The 26,189-nt window shown below is 42.5% G+C and overlaps 1 protein-coding gene across 3 annotated transcripts in view; it reads right to left on the bottom strand.

Moving 5' to 3' along the window:
• Positions 1–695: 695 nt before the first annotated feature.
• The window catches only part of RAP1GDS1 (Rap1 GTPase-GDP dissociation stimulator 1), a 104,223-nt gene continuing 78,729 nt past the window's right edge, over positions 696–26,189 (bottom strand). For all 3 annotated transcript variants that reach the window (XM_081332420.1, XM_081332421.1, XM_081332422.1), the window contains 8 exons: positions 23,981–24,124; positions 22,954–23,085; positions 21,351–21,485; positions 18,121–18,246; positions 16,057–16,196; positions 12,675–12,801; positions 10,480–10,608; positions 696–1,345 (listed from right to left, as the gene is read on the bottom strand). In XM_081332420.1, coding sequence (XP_081188546.1) covers positions 1,218–1,345; positions 10,480–10,608; positions 12,675–12,801; positions 16,057–16,196; positions 18,121–18,246; positions 21,351–21,485; positions 22,954–23,085; positions 23,981–24,124 — 1,061 coding nt within the window. In that variant the 3' untranslated portion in view covers positions 696–1,217. The remainder of the gene's footprint in view (positions 1,346–10,479; positions 10,609–12,674; positions 12,802–16,056; positions 16,197–18,120; positions 18,247–21,350; positions 21,486–22,953; positions 23,086–23,980; positions 24,125–26,189) is intronic.

Below are 26,189 nucleotides of genomic sequence, written 5' to 3'. Positions count from 1 at the left end.
TTCTTCCATAAATCCCTAACATTTAAATGCACTCCAGAATAGAACACCTGGTCAGGTTTCAAATTTTGTAATTATGAATGTACATTCTTATAGTTTCTCCGTCAAACCAAAAAGATTGAGTTAGTGGAAGTATTCCCACCATTTGACTGAAAAGAGCTCTTGCATAGGTAGAAAAGCAATTAAGGATACTTAGATAGAACCTATTGATGTAGCATGCTTCCTTTTTGCAGGATCTGGTATAAATATGTTGTTTAAATTATTGCTTTGCCTCTTGATTATGAAATCATTTGAGGTTTACTTAATAGCTTTTTTAAAAGATATTTTAATCCCAACCTGAGGTTGCTGCAGCACTCAAACCAAGTGGCTGTTGCTTAGATTAGTCCAAAGTGAATTAAAATTACTGGCAGACTTCAGCCTCATTTCAAAAGCTTGGAGACAATCCCCAGTGCTCTGCCTTTATGTAGAACAAGAGCAAAACAGACAAGGTGTGGCACAAGAAAATGGAAGTTTTAGAAGGAGAGCAGTGTATTTTGTGTATTTGTTCAAATACTGGCAGAGAGAAGTTAGGCAACAGTACATAGGATGCACACGTACCCTACTGGTACAGCTTACCACAACACACAGCAAGTTTTTGAAGGCTCCGTGAAAATAAACCAGGATACAAAGACAAACCACAGGGGAAAGTGTGAGAGCACTGGATTTTATTGATTTTATCTCTAGGTACCACAGGATTGACATTAGTAGGCAAGACCAGTGAATGAGCAGCAAAATTTCATTTCCCTCTTTCATATCTAAAGCAGCAAAAAGAGGGGTGCTCCCAAGCCTTATCTCAACCGTCTTGCTGCCTCTACTGAGGAAGTAGGGAGTCTGAGGGGAGGTGTCATCACGGTTGTACCACTTTTACATTATTATAGGACTACAACATGCACATTCTAGTATGTGGCCCAAGCAACAAGAATACAAGGAGAACGACAACAAGGCTGCAGATTGCATGTATGCGTCTGCCGTGTGGATAAGAAAGACAGGATCCTATGACAATTGGCTATGGGTGTTTTAGAAATCTTAATTTAGAGAGGTACCTATAACAGTGTGGTGTGGGGATGTTACACGCATGCATTAGTGATGGTGGAAAAAACACGGCTGGGGTAACAGCAGCAGGACAGGACAAGAGGTGAGGTCAGTGACATGATGCTAATGTGGAAGTGGCGCCCCCTTCCTCAGCTTTCCACAGCGAGTCTCTGCTCTGTGAGGGAAGCCTGCTGGGCGACCGTTTTGTTCTCGTGGCTGCGGAGTTTTGATACGACGTCTAGGAAAGTCAGGCTTTGCACTTCCTTGTGAAGAGATTCTGTTAAACAGAGGTAAGATTGTTAACTTCCCTGTTGGGCCTTTCTGGGAACAGCTGCTCTTTTGTCTGCATTTGCTATGAAGCTGAAATGAATGCAGACATTATCAAACCACCACTTGGCTGGTAGAGAAAACGGGAGGGAGCAAAAAGTGGCATCTTTCAAGCAGCTCAATGCAAATTGCTCTTTCCAATTCCTTAAATTGTATAGACAGGGAAGTAAACGAACAATCTGAGAAAAAAAGAAGCGCTTCCATTCCAGAAGCCTACTAAGAATGTACACAAGCTTGTGTTCTAGGAGCTATTATTGCCAGAATAGACAGAAAAACAAAACCCATTTCTTACAATCTATCTTTGGCCTGAATCAGAGTCTACCAGAGCTGGTTATCTTCTTGATGTGTGGGCTTCAGTTTTCCCAATCAGTCTTGCCTGTACCAGATAGAGCAGGTGTTTGGAGCTGCTGTCTTGAGAAAATGTAGCTCGTGTTATGCTAGTCTCGGCTTCATTTAGCCACAAATTCCATTTGCAGGCTGTGTTGTATGGCAGACTAGGATAAAAGCTCACTTTTATTGCCAGGAAGACATGACTTTAGATGGTGATTTCAATTTGACTGGACTGGAATCCATTTGACAGCTTTCTGTAATTCTTGCTTCCCCTGCCTGCCTTTTGGCTCTTGATTTCCTGCCAATCTTCATATTCACCTTTTTCAATCAGTCTCCATATACTAATTCTTTCCTGCGTCACCATGGCAGGAAGAAACCAGCTTAGATTCAAAAGCCTTTTGGTTTACCCAAGAGTTGAATGGAAGGTCTTTTTTTGGCCTAGACTATTTAGCCACATCAAGATATGCCTCTTGTTCTCAGGACAGTTTAATATTCACTGCAGGTGTTCCTTTGACAGCATAAACAGGTTCCAGCAGCAAACCACTTTGCTGCATGAAAGATTTGAGCCTTTTCTTTCATTTTTATATGCAGCATTGATTACAAAGGCTATGAATTGAATGCTCCACTTCCTCCTACTTATTTTAATCTTATTTATTTATCAAATTTAGAGACTGCCCATCTCACAGGGTGACTCTGGGCAGTGTAACTTTATGCTAAATTTACCATTAGATTATCTTTTTCAAACCTAAGGTGCCTGTTGGGAAGAGGAACAGCACAGGCAATAGTATCATCACCGCTGAATCCTGTAGCCCAGAAAGATAAAATAGCAGCAGCAGCTGTTGAAATCGACACATCCGCCAGGATTGAAAGACTGTCTAAAATTCTCCGTATGTTTCTATAGATACACACGTGATATTATAAAGATAACAGAAAAAAGAACTCTGCTAATTATTTTGACAAAAAGGTGGTAGGTCAAGAGGCAACTAATATTTGCCCATTTTGTGGAGAGTGTAAGGAGACAAATTTTCCTTCCTGAACTGCATAGCCACGAAAGCTGCAGGCTTAGAAAAGTCTGGCTAGGAAAAAAAAGTGCTTTAATTTCATCCCTAGGAAGGAGAAAGTGAAGATGACAAAAATAGGAGGGGGTGGAGGGGGCTTTTAAAATGTCAGTGGCTGCTCTGTTTCAGTCCTATGTCGTTTCTTCATAAGGACATTATACTGGGTCCGAGCGTTAACATGAAACTGCACATAGGATGGCAGTCTCCTCTAATACATGGACAATTTACAACTAGATTTCAGTTCTTTGCTATTATGGACATATCAGATAAGTAGTTTAGAAAGACGATTGTCAATAATCCTGTGCTGAAATCTTCTTTTATTCCCAGGAGCCCTGAGCATTTCTTTCAATTTCTCTTGCAATTGTGTTGGAGCTTGACTCTTAGAGGTGACAGATCTCTAGCTTTTGGGATTGCCCACGTTTTCCAGTAAGAAATGTCTAATGGGAAAATGTGGGAAGCTACCCAGGCTACAGACTGCTAGCAAGTGAAATGGAAGACAAGAAATGGGGCGTTGTCTTACCTGAACGCCTTTTCTCAGCATGACGATGGAGAATCCACAACAGAATGGGTTTATCCTTGTCTTCCTGCCCTGAGACCAAGTTAATAAAACTTTTGCCCCGCCTCTTCCTCTGGCCAGTATCCCAGTCTTGACAGAGGCGGAGTCGTTGATGACCTCACAATATGGTGGCTCAAAAAAAGAAAAAAAATAAGTCCCTGAACACAGGACCCGATGGACCTAATGGGTGGGAGTGGATTCTCCATCGTCATGCTGAGAAAAGGCGTTCAGGTAAGACAACGCCCCTTCTCCAGCATGATCGATGGAGAATCCACAACAGAATGGGACATACCAAAGCCTCACTGTCCCTATGGGTGGAAAGCAGTCTGGGCCTGTGTTCCACCATCTGACACTACTCCCTGGAGAACTCCCCTACCAAACAAGGCATCTGCTGAGGCAAATCGATTTAGCTTATAATGCCTCACAAAAGGAGAAGGCGATGACCACGTCGCTGCCCTACAAATCTCCTCGATCGACGCTTGCGTTGCCCACGCCGCTGAAGTCGCCGCACTGTGAGTGGAGTGCTCGGTGATCCGACTAGGAACTGGTGAGGACTGTGCCTTATACGCCTCTGCTATACATGCCCTAATCCATCTGCCAATGGTAGAGGCAGACACTTTCTGGCCCCTTGAAGAAGGTTGGAACGAAACAAAGAGGGCCTCAGATTTGCAGAAGCTGTTCGCTTAATGTAACGACATAAGGCTCTGCGGACGTCCAGGGTGTGCCATTTACGTTCCAAGTCATGAAATGGCTGGAGACAAAAATCTGGCAGCAAAACCTCTTGCGACCTGTGAAATAAGGAATTGATCTTGGGAACGAAAGACGGAGCCAACCGCAGGACCACCCTGTCGGCATGAAAGATGCACAAGTCGTCCCTGATAGATAGGGCTGCCAGCTCAGAAATACGCCTAGCTATGTGACGGCCACTAGGAAGGCCAACTTAAGTGTCAGGAACCCCAGGGGACAGGTTCTGATGGGCTCAAACGGAAGAGAAGTGAGAGCCTGTAGGACCTTGGACAGATCCCTGCACCACGGGCAGCTTGATGTTAGTCGCTCCCTTAACAAAGGAACACACCATGGGATGCTGAGCCAAGGGCGCTGAATTGCCACATGTACTCATTGTGGACAGAGCAGCCACTTGCCTACATATTGTATTGGTTGACAGCCCCTTCCTAAGACCTTCCATCAAATAGTCCAAAATCTGTGGGATGGTAATCAATGCTGGGCTTAGCTGTTGCTGCATACACCAGGTGCAGAAATTTTTCCATATGGAATCATAGATCCTGTTAGTAGAGGGTCTCCGAGATGCCTGCATCACAGTAATGACGTCTGAAGAGTAGGACGCCTGCGAAAGGAGTCGCCACTCAAATGCCAGGCAGTTAACTAGAGCCACTGGGGCTCTGGGTGATGTAGGATTCCCCTGGCTGAGTGATATTTGGTCTGGAGGAATCCTCCATGGAGGAGAGACTGATAGGCCCACGAGGTCGGCAAACCACGGCCGTCTTAGCCAGTGTGGAGCAACTAGTATTACCTCCGCCTGTTCCTGCAATATCTTCTGGATAACTGCCGGGATCAGGGGTAAAGGAGGAAAGGCGTATAGCAGACTTCCGGGTCACGGGCTGCGGACAGCATCTAACCTTTCCGCCCCTGGAGACGGGAACCGGGAAAAGAACCTCGGGAGCTGGGAGTTCGCTGGAGTAGCGAATAGGTCCAACACCAGAAGACCCAACCTCTCCGATATCTTTTTGAAGATAGCTGGATGCAGGCGCCACTCGGAGGGATCCACTGTCACCCTGCTCAAGAAATCCGCCTGATGATTCGCCTGTCCCGAGATATGTTCGGCCTTGAGGGAGGAGAGGTTGGTTTCTGCTCAGGATCCCAACAACTGAGCCTCAGCCATCAGGGACTTGGAATCGGTACCCCCTTGGTGGTTTACGTGGGCTTTTGCCGCCACGCTGTCCGTGAGGACTAGCATGTGTTGACCCTCCACTGCGCAGTGGAAGTGGCGTAGAGCCAGGTGTATGGCCCTGAGCTCCAATCAATTTATATTGTGCCGTAAATCCGACCGGGACCACTGGCCCTGAGCCATCTGAGATTGTAGGTACGCTCCCCAGCCCAACAGGCTGGCGTCTGAAGTCAGGGTGAGCCTGATGGGTTCCTTAAACAAGGTCCCCTTGGCCATCGCAGGGGAAATCCACCACTGGAGGAATGTTAGGACCCGTGACGGAATCCGCACCCTCTGGTTGGAAGAACTGGTGCCCAGTCTCTGAAACGGAAGCAGGAACCATTGCAAGGGCCTGGAGTGTAGTCTGGCCCAAGGAACAATTGCTATGCAGGAAATCATTTTGCCCAACAGTTGAGAAAGCAACGCCAGGGCGACTACACACTCCCTTTGGACCTTGAGAATCAGGGACCGGATGCTGTCCTGACATTCCTGAGAGAGGAAAACCTCGCATTACCTTGTATCTATTACCGCCCCCAAGTGAAGAAGGCGGGTGGAGGGAACTGTCTGGCTCTTCTCGAAATTGTCAGAAAAACCGTGGTCTTGAAGAGTATTGAGAACCAAATCCAGGTCCGCATGAGCCTACTGAACCAAGGATTGAATGAGGATGTCGTCCAGATAACATTGGATATGAACCGGAATGGATCGCAAATGTGCGGCTATCGCTGCCAGGACCTTTGTGAACACCCTGGGAGCCGATGATAGACTGAAGGGTAGGGCCCTCTACTGAAAATGGCAGCCTGCATAACAGAACCTGAGAAATTTTCGGTGAGCAGGGAGGATGGGGATGTGTAAATATGCCTCTGTGAGATGGATGGATGTCAGGAGGTCTCCCTTTCTGATGCCGGCCAATATGGATTGTAGCGTCTGCATCTTGAACCTCCTGCATGTCAAGTGTGTGTTTCGAGGATTGCTCTCCATCCCCTCGAGGTCTTGGGAACTACGAACAGAATGGAGTAGAAGCCCGTCCCTTTTGCACCACTGGTACCGGTTCTATGGCCTGGATGTCCAAAAGATGTTGGATGGCCTCCCTCATGAGACCAATTTTTACTGGACTTTTGGATAATGGACACTGGACGAAATGTCTCTGAATTCCAGAGACAGGCTGAATCTGATGGTGTTGAGGACCCAGAGGTCCGTGGTGGTGGTCTCCCATATGTGTGAGAAGACGGCCAACCTGCCCCCTATGGGAGAGCCCGCCCTGTAGTCACTTGTACCGCCGGAAGGGACGGCCTGTTGCGCCACGAAAGGACCGTTTGGTCTGTAATTGCTGTCTAGCCCTGTCCCTATTTCTGGACTTGTCAAATTGACGTTCTGGCCTGTGAGGAAAAGAACGGGAGGACTGGCCAAACATGGATCTGGACCCTGATCGAAAGGAATACCCACGGTTATAAGTGGTAGCCCTCCTATCCGCTCTTTTGAAAGGGTGAGATAATACCTTGCGTTTCTCCCTACTTTCTGTCAGATAAGGATTCAGCACCTCCCCATATAGCTGACCAGCACGGTATAGGGCAGCCGCTAAGCACCACTTGGACCGGACATCAGCCCGCCAATGCTTAAGCCACAAAAGTCTGCGAGCGGTGACATTGGATGCCAAGGATCGAGACGAAAATCTGGCAGCATGTAGTGACGCATCCGCTGTGTATTCTGAGGCCGCCACTAATTTGCTCAAATCCTGGTGCAAGCGTACCTCCTCCGGTGGAATTCTGGCCTATAGTTGACTGAGCTAGAGAATGGAGGATCTGGCGAAAAAGGAGGCGGAAGTAGCCGCTCTTATGGCCCATGCAGTGGCCTGGTGAATTCTGCGAAGTGAACTCTGATTTCCTGTCTTCTGCCTTCAGGGCCTCAGCCATATCTCCTGACACCGCAGAGGAAGAGAACAATGACATTAATGGATCATCCACAGCAGGAACATCTAACACTGTAGAAGTGTGGGATCCACATTAAATAACCTCTTATCTGTTCCCCCCAGTGGGGGAAATGTGCCTGGTGTCCCCCATTGAGCCTGTATTGTGTCCAAGAACAGGGGAGAAGGGATGTGCTGTTGGATAAAGGCAGGTTGTGAAAAAACCAAACTTGTGTCCTGGCTGGTGGAGGGCCCTTCCTGGAAACTAGAGCCAATTTTTGTAACACCGCTGGCCTTGTGGAACATTGATTTAAAGAGAGATGGATTAAAAAGTCCTATGAAGGGAGGAGGATCAGGAGACATGTCCTCATCCTCCAACAACCCCTGTTCCATCCGATCATAATCTCCTGTAAGTGAGAATCAGCTCCTGAAAGATCTAGAAGGGGAGATCAGCCACTTCTGCCTGGGAGAGGAAAGAAGGAGCCCCTGACAATACCGACTCGGGTCTGGTTCAATGGTGAATCGAAGAAGCTATGCCCTGGATCAGGGCCTGCAATTGCTCTTGCGACAAGACATGAGGTTCTGAGGACCAAGACCCAGACGCTCTGGGCGTGCATGTCTCCTCAGGTCTGGGATGTGTGAGCTTCGATGTTGACAGGGGAATCTGGAAGTCAGATGTCTCATTACAAGGAACCATTTCCACCTGTGCTGTCCCAGTAAATGGAGATAACGTTGATTCTCCTCCTGGGGACACAGCCCCTGGGACAGTTGAGGTAGAAGGAGCAAGCTGTGGACCAAAGACTGAGGTCTCCATGGGAGCAGGAAATGACATTCCAGAAGCCTCAGCACCATGTCACTTTTGTGCCCTGGAGAATTGTCTCTCTAAGGTCTGGTGCCTCCTGCTGGCCTCCCTCTCAGCCGCCTTAGAAGATTTCTTGGCAGAAATAGCCTTGGCCTGTAGTTTGCCGGTCACCTCCTGAGTGGAGGATTTAAACTTCCTTTTCTTGGAAGTGCTGGGGGTGTCTGGAGAAGTTTGAGATGTCAAGTTGTCTGCCATTGTAATCAGAGATATCTCAGTGGTATGCTGAGGGATCTCAAAAACAGATATACAGTCAGTGGTGTACTGAGAGTAATCTCAATAGTAAGGAGCAGAGTACTAAAAGGAAGCAGAGTCCCTCAAGGTAGTAAGCTGCCTACTCGAGGGTCAATCGTGGCTGCAGAACCAAACTAATGGTACTGCCCTCACACACTCAATGCTCCTGATGGCAGCAGGCCAAATAGCTCACTTAGTGACTGTAAGACCAACTCAATGGTGACAGCCAATCCACGTTTCACTTAGTGACGTGTTCTACTTAGTGATGGTCAGACCAAATTAATGGTAACAGCCAGTGCACGTGCAGGTCACTTAGAGACGGCAAGACCAGTTCAATGGTAACGGCCGACACACGTTTCACTTAGTGACGTGTTTCACTTGGTGACGGACAGACCAAAACAATGGTAACAGCCAGTGCTCTTGTAGATGGCAAGACACGCAATGGTAACAAGCAACCCACACGTGATTCACTTAGTGGCGGTAGGCCGATTTGATGGTACATTCAGGCATGTGCAGTATGTTACTTCCTGTGGTTCGACTAATCAGAGTAGTAACAGAATACTTTGAAACTGAATCAGGTTGCTATGCCGTAATGGCTCCAAGTGCAGGGAATGAGCCTGCAGGTTGCATCGATGTTAGGTCCGATTGTTAGTTGCTTCGGATCTAAAACCTTGGTCCGAGTTGCAGCCATTGCTGCCTTCCACTAGTGTCCCAAAACCTTAGGTTCAACAAGCAAAAAACAAGGAAACCTTGTTACTAAAACAAAAGCTGCCCTTCATGTGGCGCTCAAAATGGCGACCGCCGCCTGCAAAATCTAAAAGGCTGCTCCAGCTAGGAAAAGAAAACAAAATAACTGAAATCGCTTGAAAGCCTGGCAAAAAACAAACAAACAAAAAACCAGGCTCTCCCACTCTGCCTAACTCTTCATCTCAACATCACAGTCAGAAGAGAAAAAGAAAGCGGGAAAAGGGAATGAATGAACTACCACGTGGCCTTAGCTTAGGCCTGCAAAGCAGGCTGCCTAAGATTCAAAGCCCCCTTAGCCAGGCAGTCTGAAGTTCCACTAGTGATCACAACCACCTGAAACCACAACAGCTGAAACAAACTATAGAGAGAAAGGGAAAAAAAGGAAAGGAAATAATAATAATAATAATAATAATAATAATAATAATAATAATAATAATAATAATAATAATAATAATAATAATAATAATAATAACAACAACAACAACAACAACAACAACAACAACAACAACAACAACAACAACAATAATAATAATAATAATAATAATAATAATAATAATAATAATGCGACCTGATTTGCCTAAGTACTGAGCCAAGCTTTAAATGTCTGTCAAGATTGGGATACTGGCCAGAGGAACAGGTGGGGCAAAAGTTTGATTGACTTGGTCTCAGGGCAGGAAGACAAGGATAAACCCATTGTGTTGTGGATTCTCCATCGATCATGCTGGAGAATAACATGTTTTCCCTAGGCAACTTTTAATAAAATACTTAGAACTTCCTTGTCTCCTTTGCACCAAATTTCAAAACTAAACGAATGTGAAGTAATTGGAAAAAATTCCAAATGATTTTTCATGGTATGAATTCTTATCACATATTTAAATAACGAGTGTGATTTGTTCACATAATGTTTTGCTTTTATCTTCTGTTCAAACATGACAAGCTTAAAAGTTTAACTATTTCTTTTCCCTTTTTGTCACTGGCAATGACCTTCAGAAGTGGCAATGACCTTCAGAAAAGTATCCTTCCATGTCAAGAACTGTACCCATTCAACTTCATGCTACAGGTTTTTTACTGCAGACAGAAAACACTTACAAGGGCAATGCTGGTAAATCTCCCCCCCCTGGCCTCCTGAATATGTTAGGCTTCTAGTGTTAGAGAAGTCCTGCCTGGAGAGATTTTTTGCCCAGAGAGGGTGTGTGTGTGTGTGCACACACACACACACAGAGAACTTTACATGAGCTGTTTAATTGCCATAGAGTTGATTTCCCCATTATTGCACTTTCAATTCAATAAACTTTAACAAAATTTAAACTGTCACAGAAACTGCCACTAACCCCGGTTTGTCAAAAGGAATATTCCGTGTGTATATTTATGTGTGCAGTTAGCTGTATGTACCCATTCTTGCTCTTAAGACTGAAACAAAACAAACATGAAACAAAACTTGGGAAAACTCACCTGACCCCATAAGTGCACAGATCAGCACCATGGAATTGTACTTGATTTCTGGTGCGCTTCTCTCATCTGATAAGAGCCGGTGTAGAATCTGCACTAACTGTGCACTTTCAAGATCTTTCTCTGCTGTGGCTGTGAATTCAAACAGAGGAGAACTGTAAATCAGACACTGTAGATCAGGGGTGTCAAACTCAATTTCATTGAGGGCCGCATCAGCATTGTGGTTGCCCTCAGGGGGCCGGGTGGGTGTGGCCTGAGTGGGCATGGCCTACTGGGTGGGCGTGGCTAGAGTGCGTATGGCCTACTGGGTGGGCATGGCCAGCTTTACATCGTTCGCATCAAGGGTGCCTACGGGGGCCTGGGCAGGAGTGGGACAGATCTGAGGGTCTCTGGCAGGAGGAGGGTCTCTGGGCCAGGGCCAAGGCAGTGGGGGCCCTTCCCTCACTGTTTCCAGGATGGCTTCGCGGGCCACATGAAACCACTACACGGGCCGGATCTGGCCCCCGGGCCTTGTGTTTGACATGCCTGCTGTAGATGTATTGCTTTCTTCAATTTAGTGTCTCTGTGTGTTGAGAGGGAACATGATATTCTCATTAAGAAGTTAGTTAAGTATGGACTGGATGGTGTATCTTCTTAGATGGCTTCACAGATGGCTAAGAAAATGTACTCACACTACTGAACATTACTTCATTTGTTCCTTATTAAACTGGGATAAAATATGTACCACAGGACTGGCCTGTGTTCATTTTTAGAAATGAATTGGAGAAGAGATAAAAGAAATGCTTACTAAATTTGAATTTGCAAAAGGTGCAATACTAGGTAGGATAGCTCACATTTTAGAACAATGCTTTTCAACTCAAGATACTCAGAAACAGGCCAGGTGGCACAAACTCTCCTCCACAAACTGGCAAAGAGAAATTTTAGCTGTAGGACTCCAGCTAGCACATGGAAGCAACCAAAATATTTTATGGACTCCATGATTGGTTGGAAATCTTGAAGTCCAAGATTGATACAACTTCTGAAAAGTTAGGGTTTAGTAACTGATTTTATTATAGATAGATGATAGACAAATAAACAGAGAGATGATAGAGATAGTGATAATATTAGTTGTCCTATATTAGGAAACAATGTCAATACAAGTCCCACGTTTTGAAAGTGTGCCACATGTGCACAAAGGGGTACAACATACATCATGGCACTCTGCCCATCTTGCAAATATTGACAGACAAACAAGATACTGTTGCTTCAACTCCCAATACCTGCCTATGCATAACATAAGATAGTAAAAACTAATTGCTGGATCACAGTTTTACATCTCATTATAAATGGTAAACAAAATAACTGTGGAAATATGTACTTCTTTTTCTGTAAGTATTGGGTTTTATCTGTTTTCTTCAACAGAGTGACTGTTGAAACTTGAGATGAAAGGAAACAAATTCAAAGTGATCTTGATAGGCTGGAGATCTGGGTTGACAAAAACAGGATGTTATTGAACAGAGACAAATGCACAATTCTATGCTTGTAAAAAGGAAATGCAATATACAGGAATAGAAATGTGCAACAACACCTAGCTTTTTAATAACACATAAGGACCTTAGAATTGTAATTCATTACAATCTGAATATTTCTATAGGAGAAGGAATGGCAGAGCCAGGAGGAGGAGTAAAAAGAGGGATTAGTTTAAAGTCCTCATGCAGCCACAAAGTTGAGTTCCCCTTGACTGCAGCTGACTCTTATTTAACCAGGTGCTGACCATTGAGAAGATTCATGTGCATAGGCTTTTAGCAATAAATCAGTTAAACTGAACCTTCACATGTGGACCTGTTTTTTTGTGTCTGATAAATTTTAGCTGTATGAAATGGTTGATTAAAAGACAACTGAAATTTTGCATCAGTCAATGTAATAATTCCACTGTATTTTACAATAGACGGACTATACTTTGATTACTCTGTAATGTTCTGAGCAGATGTTTTTAAGAAAAATTCAGAGAAACTAAGGCAGGCTCAAAGAATGGAACTGAAGATGAGTGGCAGAGTGGAAGATAAATTCTAGCAAAGATTTAAAGCTATGTATAGGGCCACATCTTCCCACCCATTGGAATATATGTGTACGTGATACTCAGTGACATAATATCATGGCTTAGCATGCACCACTGAAGATGAGATAAATTACGAAATGTTAACCATTGGAATACTTACCTAATTCTAGAGCTGCTATTAATGCCAGAGCAACGAGAGCTTCATTCTGCATTATTACATGTTCACTAGTTGCCATGGTAACTAAGTGTTTAATGCCACCACTCTGAACAATGGTCCTAATTACATCCTTAAACAAAAATAACAGAATATGAAGCAAGATTGAAGTGCTTTACAGGTAAATACAACAGGCCAATTTGTTAATTTTTCATTCTTTACCTCCCGTCGATAGGGCTCGCAACTTGGGCGTCCTCAGTTTTGAAGACCATATAGGAGCCGTGACCAGGGGGGCCTTTGCCCAGGTTCGCCTGGTGCGCCAGTTGCGGCCCTACCTGGAACGAGATGCCCTGCACACAGTCACTCATGCGCTCGTGACCCCCCTGATTGGACTACTGCAACGCTCTCTACATGGGGCTGCCCTTGAGGACCACTCGGAGGCTTCAGCTGGTGCAGAATACAGCCGCGTGGGTTGTGATGGGGGTTTCCCGATACTCCCATGTAACACCTCTGCTCTGCGAGCTGCATTGGCTTCCGGTTGCCCTCCGGGTGAGATTCAAGGTGCTGGCGATGACCTATAAAGCCCTAAATGGCTTGGGTCCGGGATATCTGAGGGAACACCTGCTGCCGGCATCAAGCTCCCTTCGTCCTGTGCGCTCCCACAGGGTCTTCTCAGGGTACCGCCAGTAAAAGATTGCCGGCGGATAACACCCAGGGGGAGGGCCTTCTCTGTGGGTGCACCTGCCCTTTGGAACCAGCTGCCCGTAGAGCTTAGGACTGCCCGACCTTCGCTCATTCCGCCGGGACCTGAAGACTTGGCTCTTTGAGCTTTCTGGCCTGGACTGAGAGTATTAATTGGGGTTTTAATTGGATTTTAATTGGGGTTTTATATTTATTCAACGTCTAAATGTAATTATTTTAACTGTTCTTAATTTTTGTAATTGTTGTATTGTTATTTTAAAAACCTTGTGAACCGCCCTGAGTCCTATCTAATAAAGATAAAGAAGATAAAGATTCTATTTTTGTAAGTTGATTATAATAAACTGCTGTAATAAACAAAGGGAGTGTTACTTAGCCTTTGCCACTAAATACTGGAAAAGATGCCCATGCCCGCAGGTGATCCTTTTATCAGTTTGGTGTCTTCTATTCTACCCTGACCATTAGTAGAGAGTTGCTAGATCTTATGGAATCAGCTTGCCTATTGTCAGATTAATTATCACGGGCCATCTCACTATTCCGGGAAGTGAAAAATTCAATGCACGTGTAGCCACACAATAAGCAACTGTGTGCCTGTATACAGGTGGTCCTCAACTCTTGACCACAATTGAGCCCAAAATTTCTGTTACTAAGTGAAATATTTGTTAAGTGAATTTTGTCCCATTTCACGACTTTTCTTGTCATAGTTGTTAAGTGAATCACTGCAGTTGGTAAAGTAGGGTTAAGTGAAAACTGGATTCCCCAATTGATTTTGCTTGTCAGAAGGTTGCAAAAGATAATCACATGACCCCTGGACACTTCAGCCATCATAAACATGAGTTAGTTGTCAAATGTCTGAATTTTGATCAGGGGGATGCCTCAATGGTCATAAGTGTGAAAAGCAGTCCTAAGTCACTTTTTCCAGTGCTGTTATAGCTTTGAACAGTCAGTAAACAAACTGTTGTAATTTGAGGACTACCTGTACAGGGAAAGGACACTAATTTATTTGTGATTTGCTGTCAAGCTTACAATGCTTGCTTGCCTTGCTTAAGAAAACTTCTTGAGTTCTTCATAACAATATCCTTAAAATTTAATTTTTAATTATTAAGTAATGAGATCAACAACCAATAATGAAGAGAGCAACATAATTGACTATTTATGTTGTGGACCAGGTAGATTCTGCCTGAATTATTGCAATAGATTTTTGTTGTTGTTGTGTTCAGTTCCTAAGTTGTGCCCAACACTTTGAATCCCATGGACTATAGCACGCCAGCCCCCCTGCCCTCCACTATTTCCCTGAGTCTGCCCCTGCATGTCACTCAAGACCATGAGACCTCTTTGCTCAAAAAGATTATAATCATAATCACAATACTAAAGTTGGAAGGGACCTTGGAGGTCATCTAGTCCAACCCCTTGCTCAGGCAGGAAAACCTATACCATTTCAGACAAATGGCTGTCCTGTCTCTTCTTAAAAACTTCCAGTGTTGGAGCATTCACAGCTTCTGGAGGCAGGTTGTTCCACTGGTTAATTGTTCTAACTGTCAGGAAGTTTCTGCTTCTCTCCTTGATTAGTTTCCATCCATTGCTTCTTGTCCTGCCTTCGGGCCCTTTGGAGAATAGCTTGACTCCCTCTTCTTTGTGGCAGCCCCTGAGATATTGGAACACTACTATCATGTCAACCCTAGTCCTTCTCTTCATTAAACATTAATTCCAGCAGCTGTTCCTTATATGTTTAGCCTACAGACCTCTAATCATCGTTGTTGCTCTTCTCTGTACTCTTTGCAGTCTCAACATTTTTTTTACATCATGGTGACCAAAATTGGATGCAGTATTCCAAGTGTGGCCTTACCAAGACATTGTAAAGTGGTATTAATACTTCTTGTGATCTTGATTCTATCCCTCTGTCAAAGCAGCCTAGCACTGTGTTGGCTTTTTTGGCAGCTGCAACACACTGCTGGCTCATATTTAAGTAATTGTCCACTAGGACTCCGAGATCCCTCTCACAGTTACTACTATTGAGCAAGGTACCCCGTATACTATACCTGTACATTTCGTTTTTCTTACTTTTTTCACCACTGAATTTCATTTGGTTAGATAGCACCCAGTGTTCAAGTCTGCCCAGATCCTCCTGTATCTTACGCCTGTCTTCTGGAGTGTTGGCTATTCCTGCCAGCTTGGTGTTGTCTGCAAATTTGATGAGTTCCCCATCTATCCCCTCGTCCAAATCGTTGATGAAGATGTTGAAGAGCACTGGGCCCAGAACAGAGCCCTGGGGCACCCCACTACACACTTCCTTCCATGTAGATGCAGTTCCATTGAGGACCACACACTGAGTACGGCTGATCAGCCAGCTACAAATCCATCTGGTGGTGATGCTGTCTAACCCACATTTTTCTATCTTATCAAGTAGTAGTTTGTGATCTACTTTATCAAATGCCTTACTGAAGTCCAAGTAAATTATATCCACAGCATTCCTCTGATCCACTAATTTTGTCACTTGGTGAAAGAATACAATAAGATTTGTCTGGCATGAACTGTTTTTGACAAACTCATGTTGGCTTTTAGTAATTATGCATCCCTCATCTGGACCAACATAAGAATATAGTCATGAAACCAAGGAGCTCACTGGACAGGCATCACGCTGTTACGTAAGGAAACCTCAAGCAATTCAGTTTTTGCACAAGTCACTTACTTTGGACTTGCTGTGTCGTATAAGAGCAGACAGTAGTCTGTTGGATTCTCCCATCACACCTGCATGATCCTTGGCTTCACACCATTCCACTAGTCTTTCAACCAGCTTGACATTCTTTCCCAACTGCTCGGCAGCTTCTGCTGCATGGATTACAAAGTCAAAATTAATTTTAAAAAGAAAATAAACAAGAAGAGCTCCTTCCTCCCTTGAGATGCTACTTATGCTTCTTTTCGTAAATATAAGAAAGCACTTGGAAGTAGTAGTATTCACCTTTTTTCTCAAATGGCACTTTGTACTTACCTCGGTGAGAATCGGTGCCTGAAGAGTCGGTGTCTTTATCTACAGAAATATGGCTGCTTTACTGATTTAGAGGAACTTGGGATACATTTGTAAAGGGCTGTGAGAATAATCTTGAGGAACTGTAGGAAGGGAGGGGGAGGCAATTGCAGACTTGCAAGATTGATGTCAGACCTTCAGGTGGACAAGATTAGGAGACCAAAATTATAAATACTAACAGTACTTTTATTATAGTTTTACAGTAACATAATCTTGCAAGTGGAAGAGCCTCCCCCTCCTTGCCTTTATCTACAAGATAACTATGGAAGGTGAATTCTGAGACATTTTCTCAAATTACATTTCTGCTTTGGATTCCAATTTCTTTTATCTGACCACTGTCCTGATTGTGTCACTTCTTTCTGTTCTTCAAGGTTATTCCCATAGCTGATTACAGAATTGCATACTATGGACAAATGTCCTTTAATGGCTTTACTGTGAGCCAGTGGTCTAGTGGTTAAGGCATCAAGCTAGAAATTGGGAGACTGTGAGTGCTAGTCCAACATTAGGTGCAAGGCTGGCTGGATGTAATGAAATGTGCGGATGACTTTAGACTAGGGGTGTCAATCTTCCGGCCTGTGGGCCGGCCGCATCATCCAGAAGCCACACCCACCCCACTGCCAGCAATAGCAAAACAGTCCCAATATGTCATGTGACGTCACGAGTTTGACATGGCTGCTTTAGACGATGAGGGAGAGAAGGAGGAGCTCACTGTCACTCAACGATCAGAGAAAGACATTTCAAAGGACCCACCCTAGTTGATCAGACAGTTAAAAGTGGTAAAAAAAACCCTGTACCTTCAGACATGCAAGGTTGAGCCCTCCCAGGTAAAAAACAGAGGAAACTTGAATCTACTTTGCAGTAAGGCTACATTAATAGAATTTTGCAAGCCTGAAAGATACAAACTTCCCACCATTGAAATCTTGCTAGAAAAACTGCAAAGACTTGTCTGGCAGTCACCACACTCAAAGGCCCACACATACAAAAAGGCTTCACTAGATTGTTAGGTAATGCTTGGAGGTAAAAGGAGCTCAGTGTTTAAGCTGAGGATGGTGAATCTGGTCTGAGTTTATATGTAGAAACTTGGCCTAATTTTAAAGTCCACTGACCTAACCACTTTTTTGTGAGGGGCTTAAATTGTAAAGTGTAAACTTAGAAGAACACAGATGGCAATCTTTTCAAGCAAAATATATCTTTTCAAACAAAATATAAACACTGACATCTTACAAGTCTTGCTTATGGGTTTTGGACCATTTTGGATCATTGGAAGACCTGATAGACTGTTCTACAGAAACTGTATCCATGTGATCGTTAAGAGTTGACACTAACTTGTTAACACATAACCAAAGAAATCATCAAAAGGACAGAAATATTAAAGAACTCTGTATGTATTACTTGCGGGAGTTCAAATCACTTTGTTGTAATTAAAGAAATTGTTCCCAGTTTTGCTGAGGTATTTAAAACGAAAAGATGGTTTTGTAGAAGTATATCATAACGCATATATAATGCATATATGACATTCCATGTCATACAATTGCTAAATCTACAGATGAGTCAAGCTTTTAAATGTTGTGCTATACACAACACGGGGCCTTGAAGCAGTTCATTAACTGTCCTCCCTTTGCATATGCATTCAGTTTATTTGAGTTTTCTTTAAATCCTTTTCTTCTCCTGGAGAGAAAAGAAGTAGCAACTGATCAAAAGTTCAACAAAGAAAACAGCTTATTTTACCTTGTGCATCTATTAGCATTCTTAATGTGCCCAGCAGCTTGAACTGAACAGGCGGCATTTCGGATCTGAGAAATTTCAATACTGCTTCTGCCACACCAGCTGACAGCATTTTTGCCTTATTTACAACTGTGGAATAAAAAACAGATATTATCCCAGAAGAATGCAGAGACAATGCATTTAAACTACAGCTGGAAGGTTATTTTGCAGGGAGTTCTCTTCTTTCCTAAAACAATTGAGGATGAGAGTTGGTGAAGATGTTCAAATTGAGATCCAGACTGATTGCCACTTCTTTGATTGAGCAGTGGAAGCGTACATCAGCCACAGGAACCCACATGCATATCCAGAGAGCCTTTATATATAACCTGTATTAAATTAAAAGCTGACCTGCATTCAACTTAATTGTAAAAACGATGAAAAAATTAAGAAAAATAATTGTTAGTGTACATTTCAAAGCCATCCAAATAAATCACATTTTTTCCACGAATGTTAATTACGGTAATACAGTTTTGCGTTGACTGGTGTTCTTGAACTAGGGTCGTGTGTTGGAAAATATGCTTCTTCATATGGATGACAGTCCTAGCAAGTGTAGAATAAAGGAATCACTTTTGACTGCGAATTGGGACAGAAAGAGAACTGAAGCCAAATCTACTAACTTCCCAGCTAACTAGTTAGAACAGTTGTTTCACTGCAGCTAAAGAGCACAGCTCTGGTACAGGACCCTAACACCTGATTTAACTACATTTCTGACTACCGTACTTGCTGTCTGGCAATTCTTGCTATATTAACATCAATAGTAAATGTAAACGTATGTTCACAGTTGCTGAGCTCTCCTGCATACAGTAGCAGCAGTGGCTTGTGTTAACATAGCTTGGCCACATATTATCCTAATATGTAAGATTCGGCTCTTCTGTGTTTCTTTAAGAATGACTTACGTGTGCTCTGCCTTAATGGGACCCAATGGGGGAATATCACAGTGGAGGTAGCTAGTAGATTGATAGCAAACCCTACCTTCCCCCTTCGCTCCTCCCTGCTTCCCCACCCACTCATCTTCTATTCTGACATTGATGTATCATTGTTTTTTCATGTTTTATTCTAGTGTTTCATGACTTTACTACTGTTATGCTTACACTTCTTTTTCATTTCTCCTTTTTCATTGTAAGCTGCCTAAAGTAGACCCACGGTGAGAGAGGCAGCAAATAAATTTAACAAATAAATAGAATAATACATAGCAAATGGCTGTATACTTGTCTCTTGGAATAGTTAAATGTGTGCAAGAATTCCACTTTGTGGTCAAGAATCCAGCCTTTGGAGATTTCTACCTGTCATACTTACATTATGAACTATATTTTGCAATTACCCCACAGATGATACTGTGAAGACTCTGGGCTTCTTCCCCTTGTCTCACAGTGCTTCTCTTCCTCTGCTCATGGTAACCACACCTGTTCTGTTTCTGCACAAGATTCCACCCCCACGTGCAAAGCAGGAGACAGACACTGCTTCATAGCGCATTGTAATTAAAAGTGAGAAGCGAACTGGCATTTAAAATACAGACTAACAAGATGCTGCTCGTTCTGGTGGAGTGTTTCTAGAATCGAAGCTTATGTTTGATTTTTAAGAGAGATTCAGAAGGAATTTTAATACTGCATTTACATTTCTTCTCAGTTATGTTGCTGTTTTGAAAAACTGTGTTAAGTGCAATGAAGATTGAAAACAAAATGTGAACAAAATATTTGCTTATATGCCTGCCATTCTAACAGACCTTAAGATTCCCTAGAAAGTATAAAAATAATCCTAGAAATTATATAATTCCTCAGAGCTAAATAAGAAGAATCTGAGAAGAAATAAAAACATTAGGGTATGCATTTGGCATAAGAGAGAAAAAAACCCTGAAAGAATCCTTCTTCCTTATTAGATCTGGTTAATATTCAAATGAACATACTAAATTCTGTGCCAAGCTTTTACATCATACTAAACCACAGTTTGGTTAACTGTCATTTATTGAATAAGCTGCAATTGGTTGAGTTCACGCAATGCACCAAACTAAGGAAACAATGCCATAGTATTTATATCATACTGTATCAGTTTATATCATATATCAATAATAACAGCCAATATTTAATAATTATCTGGCATTTCCCCACTGTATTTAAAATAGGTTGATGCCATAGGAAGTTCGTCCCTGGAGGCTGAGTGAGTTTGGATAGGAGAATCTTAGCAAGATGAGTTACTATTTCTCCATCAGGATCTCTCTGTGTGTTCCACTGATGTCTCCCGATGAGGAATTACTGCTCCACAAATGGGAGTACATTATACCTCTGCTGTGGGCCAGCACAGGTTACCAACAGATTTCCAGATGCAGTTTAAAATGCTGGGGTTGACTTATAAAGTCCTCCAAAGCTTGGTGCCAGATTATCCATAGGAGTGCATTTTCCTGTTACAATCAACCTGGTCAATTCAGTCTTGACAGAAGAAGCTGATGATGATTCTCTATTTAGGGAGGTGAGGATGGTCAAGGGTCAGGGGTGCTGCTGTCCTTTAAAGTGGTCTCCAAAGGAAGATCTATGGTACATTTTAGGCTTCTTCTAGAAAACGACAAAATGAGAACCAGCATAAGTGGAAATTATGATAGTTCTCATTTTGTTGTTTTCCAGAAGAAGTCTAAAATGTACTTTAGATCTTCCAGAAGGCATTTGGGCAGTGACATCCTCTTGCTAGAGATTTCTGTATTAGCTCTTGTTGGGGCTTGTGTTTATATATTCCTATATTTTATGTTTTAATCTCTTAACTGTACATCTTTGTGAACTGGTAAGGTTGCTTCAGGATTATAGTGGGGTAGAAACATCATCAACACTGAGGTCAGACAATATTTTTATTCTTGTTTTACAAATGCCAACACAAAATATTTAAACAGCTAAGCTCAACCTTTTCCAATCTGGCACTTCTGGTTTGGCCTCCTGGGAGTTGTTGCAATACACATGGTGGCCACCAGGTTCCTAAAGGTGGTAGCTTGTAAGTAACTATTCTCCCACTGTAGCTCTTTGATTTCATTATTATATAATTTATTAGAAAAATGAAGATAAGATTTCAGCCATGAAGAATAATAATGTCCCAAAATAAGGTGGGATTTTCTTTTCAGTAAATAGATACAGATGGTAAACATGATATTTATAGATCAAAGCATCATCCCACTAACTTTGGAATCACTAAGAATGTTGCTGTAATCTGCTTACCAGGAATTGCAAGATTTCGGAGAGCACTCAGTGCCGCATGCTGCACGGTCACATTTCCATCTTCCACATGCCTGTCCAATAAGTCCATCAATTTCTGGACAATGCCATTATCCACCATATGGATACAGTTTCCATCTGCAGAGGAAGGCAGACCATCATCAATTCATGTTTCTTTAAGTAGCATGGCTATTTCTGTACCATGGATTTATCCGATGGCAGAATAGCATTTAATTTAAAAGTATAGTTTGGACGTTATTAATTTAGAAAAGGTTTGCAATCTTTTGTCAAGTCTACCATTGAACCCAAATATATTTACACCCAAAGATTTTACATTTAGAAAAACTTCACTCAATGAGCTTTTTCAGTTGGGGAAACATTAAAAAGGTAAAGGTAAAGGTTCCCCCGCACATGCGTGCTAGTCGTTTCCGACTCTAGGGGCCGGTGCTCATCTCCGTTTCAAAGCCGAAGAGCCAGCACTTGTCCGAGGACGTCTCCGTGGTCATGTGGCTGGCGTGACTAGACGCCAAAGGCGCACGGAACGCTGTTACCTTCCCACCGCAGTGGTCCCTATTTTTCTACTTGCATTTTTACGTGCTTTCGAACTGCTAGGTTGGCAGAAGCTGGGACGAGTAACAGGCGCTCACTCTGCTACGCGGCACTCGGGATTCGACCCGCCAAACTGCCGACCTTCTGATCGACAAGCTCAGCGTCCTAACCCACTGAGCCACCGCGTCCCTGGGGAAACATTAGAAGGGTGGAAAAAGGTGTAACAGGAAGGACTAGCTGTCCACCACCTTCAACAAAATAAGCTCAATATCTCCAAGAAAAAATGGAAACAAATCCTTAATTTCTTCTACTAATGAGGTAGAAAAATTGAAGACTCTTTGAAAGGGGAGGTAAACTATTGAAAAACTAAGCAATTTTGGAATAGTATTCTATGTATTTATCTATGTACCTCTTTAAATCTGCCTTCACACTTATTTCTCTAATGAATTTTATGTTCAGATGTTACTTCTTTAAATATACAGCCAATCTCACCCAGCCTTTGCATAGCTTGCTTTTTGGAAGTATCTCTTCTTTAGTGAAAATATATCCCTTTCTCTCCTTTAACCAAAGATGTACAGAAAGTTCTAAGTTACGTTCTTCTCTAAAAGGTATCACCGTTTTGATAGTTGGGGGACAGCTGGTAGAAAAGAACAGTTATTAAATCCATCTGAGTAATCATCCTAATATTATGAAGTCATTTTACATTTATTGACTGCATTTGAACTGCATCCTAGCATGCCGTTCAAAGGTTAAACGCAGCACTGAGTGGAAATAGATTGTTCCCCATCTAAAACATTAAAGTACTTTTAATAAAACATGTCCTGAAAGCAAAATTTCAACTGGCATTCTGCCTGCCCCTTTACTTAACGGTACCATTTCACCTTTCATTTTATATTTAGAAGACTTCACATTTCATCATGTGCTGTGTAAGTTCTAAGGTAGGAAAACAAATCTTTACATAAGACAGGCTGGTATATGACTCTTTTAAATGCAGCTAGATACACAAATACACAGAGCAACACATTTGTGCTTTAGTTTTAAGTACTAATATTCTCACCATTTCTGGCAAAATTTGCAACTGCCAATGCTCCCGCCAGTTGAAGTTGATGGCTATTAGAAGGGATCCATAAAAGCACTCTCTGGAACACACTGCCTTTTCCTCCTTCAAATAATTTTTGCATTGATTCATCTAGAAGAAAAGCATATGTAGCCAGAAAGAGGGGGAAAAAACCCACATTGCCCATGGTTCATCTCTTAAGTTCTCATCTATAAACCAGACATTGCTTTTGGTATCTTGCAGCTACTTTACTGCGCAGTGATCCCAGAGTCAAGACAAGCTTATAAGAGCCTTGGTGGAGCAGTGGGCTAATGCCTCCTTAAGTAACACCAGCTGCCTGCATTTATTGCAGGTTCGCATCCCACCAGGCTCAAGGTTGACTCAGCCTTCCATCCTTCCGAGGTAGGTAAAATGAGGACCCAGATTGTTGGGGGCAATAAGCTGACTTTGTAATAATGCCGCTTGGGGGTGTGTGTGAAAGCCCTAATAAGCAGGCATATACATAGAATGAAGGCTACTGCTAAGCTTGTAAGCCGCCCTGAGTCTTCGGAGAAGGGCGGGATATAAATGGAATTAATAAATAATAAATAAATAAATAAATAAGCTACATTCACTTCTTTTTCCAAGCTAGCAACATAAAAGTTGCCACACTCTTAACAAACCTAGAAATATTTTCTTGTGTTTTTGATAAACATCTGCATGTTTTAATCTTTTAAATGCACTGTATTTTTATTTTTTGTTGTGTCTGGTAGAAGTTCAGTATTGTTTTTAAGTAGAAAACTGTATTAATTATAATTTTCACTAACACAAATAAAACCAGCAGAGTAAGCCCTCATATCAAGAAAAAGGTTTTAAAAAGTATTTGTTTATGGGAAAAAATGAGCCCATGTTTTTTTTGGACATGGAAGAAATGTTAGGGTTTTCATATTTTTTGGCTTCTCTGCACTCACATGTCCCCTCCCCCCAAATGTAACGTAATAACTGGCCTATAACTGATATGGGATGGAGTGACCCACATCAAACTTACCTCCCAAAAGTAGAAGAACCATGAGATCAGAAGCAGTTTTAAGCTCAGTAACGTCATCTTCTTTGTCACTGTCTACTGTCTTTTGGACTATTTCAAGTAAACACTCTACAAGGCCTGCTTCAACCAGCTGCAGTTTAATGATATCTAAATGATGAATGAGAAAATCCCAACATCCTCATGAAACAACATGTTTTACTACAATATTGGTGCAGACACTATCTATTCATTCAGTTTATTTGGATACTGTTAAAAGTTCTTTAACGACTAAATGAGTGCAGCTGTATAGTTGGAATGAAAAATGAATGAATACATAAAATGTTTTCTTTTCACCACCCCTATGGGTAGTATATGCGTCGGGATCTCTGATGTCGTTCCTGGGATCTGTTGATCCCAGCTTAGGAATTACATCCCTCAGTGTTCCTACCACCACTGGGACCATTTTGACATTTACTTTCCACATCTTCTCCAGTTCCTCCTTCAGGGCCTGGTATTCTCCAGCTTCTCACAGTTCTTCTTCCTGATATTGCTGTCATTTGGCATGTTACATCTACTCCTGTGTTCTGGTCCTCATCTACTACCGCAATGTCTGATTGATTAGCTGGTACCTGCCTATCTTCTGTATCTGGAAGTCCCACAGGATCTTAGTCCTTTTATTCTCTATGGCCTTCTATGATCTCTCATTTGGATTTTGGAGAGTCTAGCCCATATACTGTAAATAGATGTTTTTGTAAACAATGCCATCTACTTGGCTGTGCCATTCAAGATAGTATTCCTGCTTGCATCTGACACCCTCCTACTATGTGATAAACTATCCCTGGGGTCTCTCTGCACCTTGAGTCCTGCCTAGTGTGGTAGACTCAGGCTTTTGTGGATTTGGCATTTAGTGCCTGTTCTTGTGCTGCTATGATCAATGCCTCAGTTCTGCCTTTTAGTCTAGCCCATGGGTAGGCAACCTTGGCTCTTTTATGACTCATGGACTTCAACTCCCAGAATTCCTGAGCCAGCTTCTTCCACCTTGGCTCTTTTATGCTGGCTCAGGAATTCTGGGAGTTGAAGTACATGAGTCATAAAAGAGCCAAGGTTGCCTGCCCCTGGTCTAGCCCTTTCCAGCCACTTGGGAGTATTTCCCAATGTCTGCCAGTTCAGGTATCTGTCATTGGTCGATTCCATGCAGGCTGTTGTCTTGCCAAGGCACTTCCTCTGCCTCATTTACCTCCCAAATCTGATGCTGCCTCAGGTATTCTCTCAGCAGCAATCTTTGGATGTCGTCCTATTGATGTATTCCTTTATGCTCTGGGTTTTGTCCAGGACAGTGGCTTTGCCATTTTATATTGTATCTGTCTCTACCTCTAGGTAGATGATAGTTAGATAGATAGATAGATAGATAGATAGATAGACAGACAGACAGACAGACAGACAGATAGATGATAGGTAGGTAGGTAGACAGATGATAGATGATATAAAGGTAGATAAAATTACTTCACTTAAGGCAATACCTAAATTCCATTACCAACAAACAGGCACTTCGGCAACAATCAGTTGCATAAGATTCTCACAAATAGTTATAGAATTTATTTTTCTGTTAAATGCTTTGCAGGAGAGTTTTCAAAATAATAAGATTACCTCCAAGGTACTTTTTAATAATGCAAAAGCATCTTGGGTGAATTATGGTAATACAAACAGAAACAGATGTTCTGAGCATCTTCCTATTTCTATAGATACAAGTCCTGAATATCAAGTACCTGAGAAATCAATAAGGAGCAAATAATTCCCCCCTGTTTTATTTGGCTCACTGAGCTCCATCAGTCATACTGTTCAAGAAAGAACCACCTCAAAATAAACCCACCAACTTCTGCTCTGTGAAACAGGAGGCCTTGGAAACACGGAGGCCAAGCTTTTCTATTTTTCTCGGATCGGGAGAGAATTTTAATTTTTTTTAAAAAAAAAACCCCTAAATTTTTAAAATATAAATCCGATTTTAGCCTTTTTTTTTATTTTCCACTGTATTACTGGCAATTGTGGTAGGAGAGGAATCTGGGATGCACAAATGAGGAGCAGGTACCCAGATAGAGTACCTGGAGCCTGTCCACATTCATCATACGGTGAAGGGATCAAGTTTTTATTGAGTTCCTATTCTGATTTTAAGGGAAGTTAGTCGTTTTCATTTTTTGCGAGCTATTCGAGGTTTACAATAAGCTATACCGCTTAC

Source organism: Vipera berus (assembly GCF_964194415.1).
Source record: "Vipera berus genome assembly, chromosome: 7".
In the NCBI taxonomy this organism is placed as follows: Eukaryota; Metazoa; Chordata; class Lepidosauria; order Squamata; family Viperidae; genus Vipera; species Vipera berus.
This window is presented reverse-complemented; position numbering and strand designations above follow the sequence as displayed.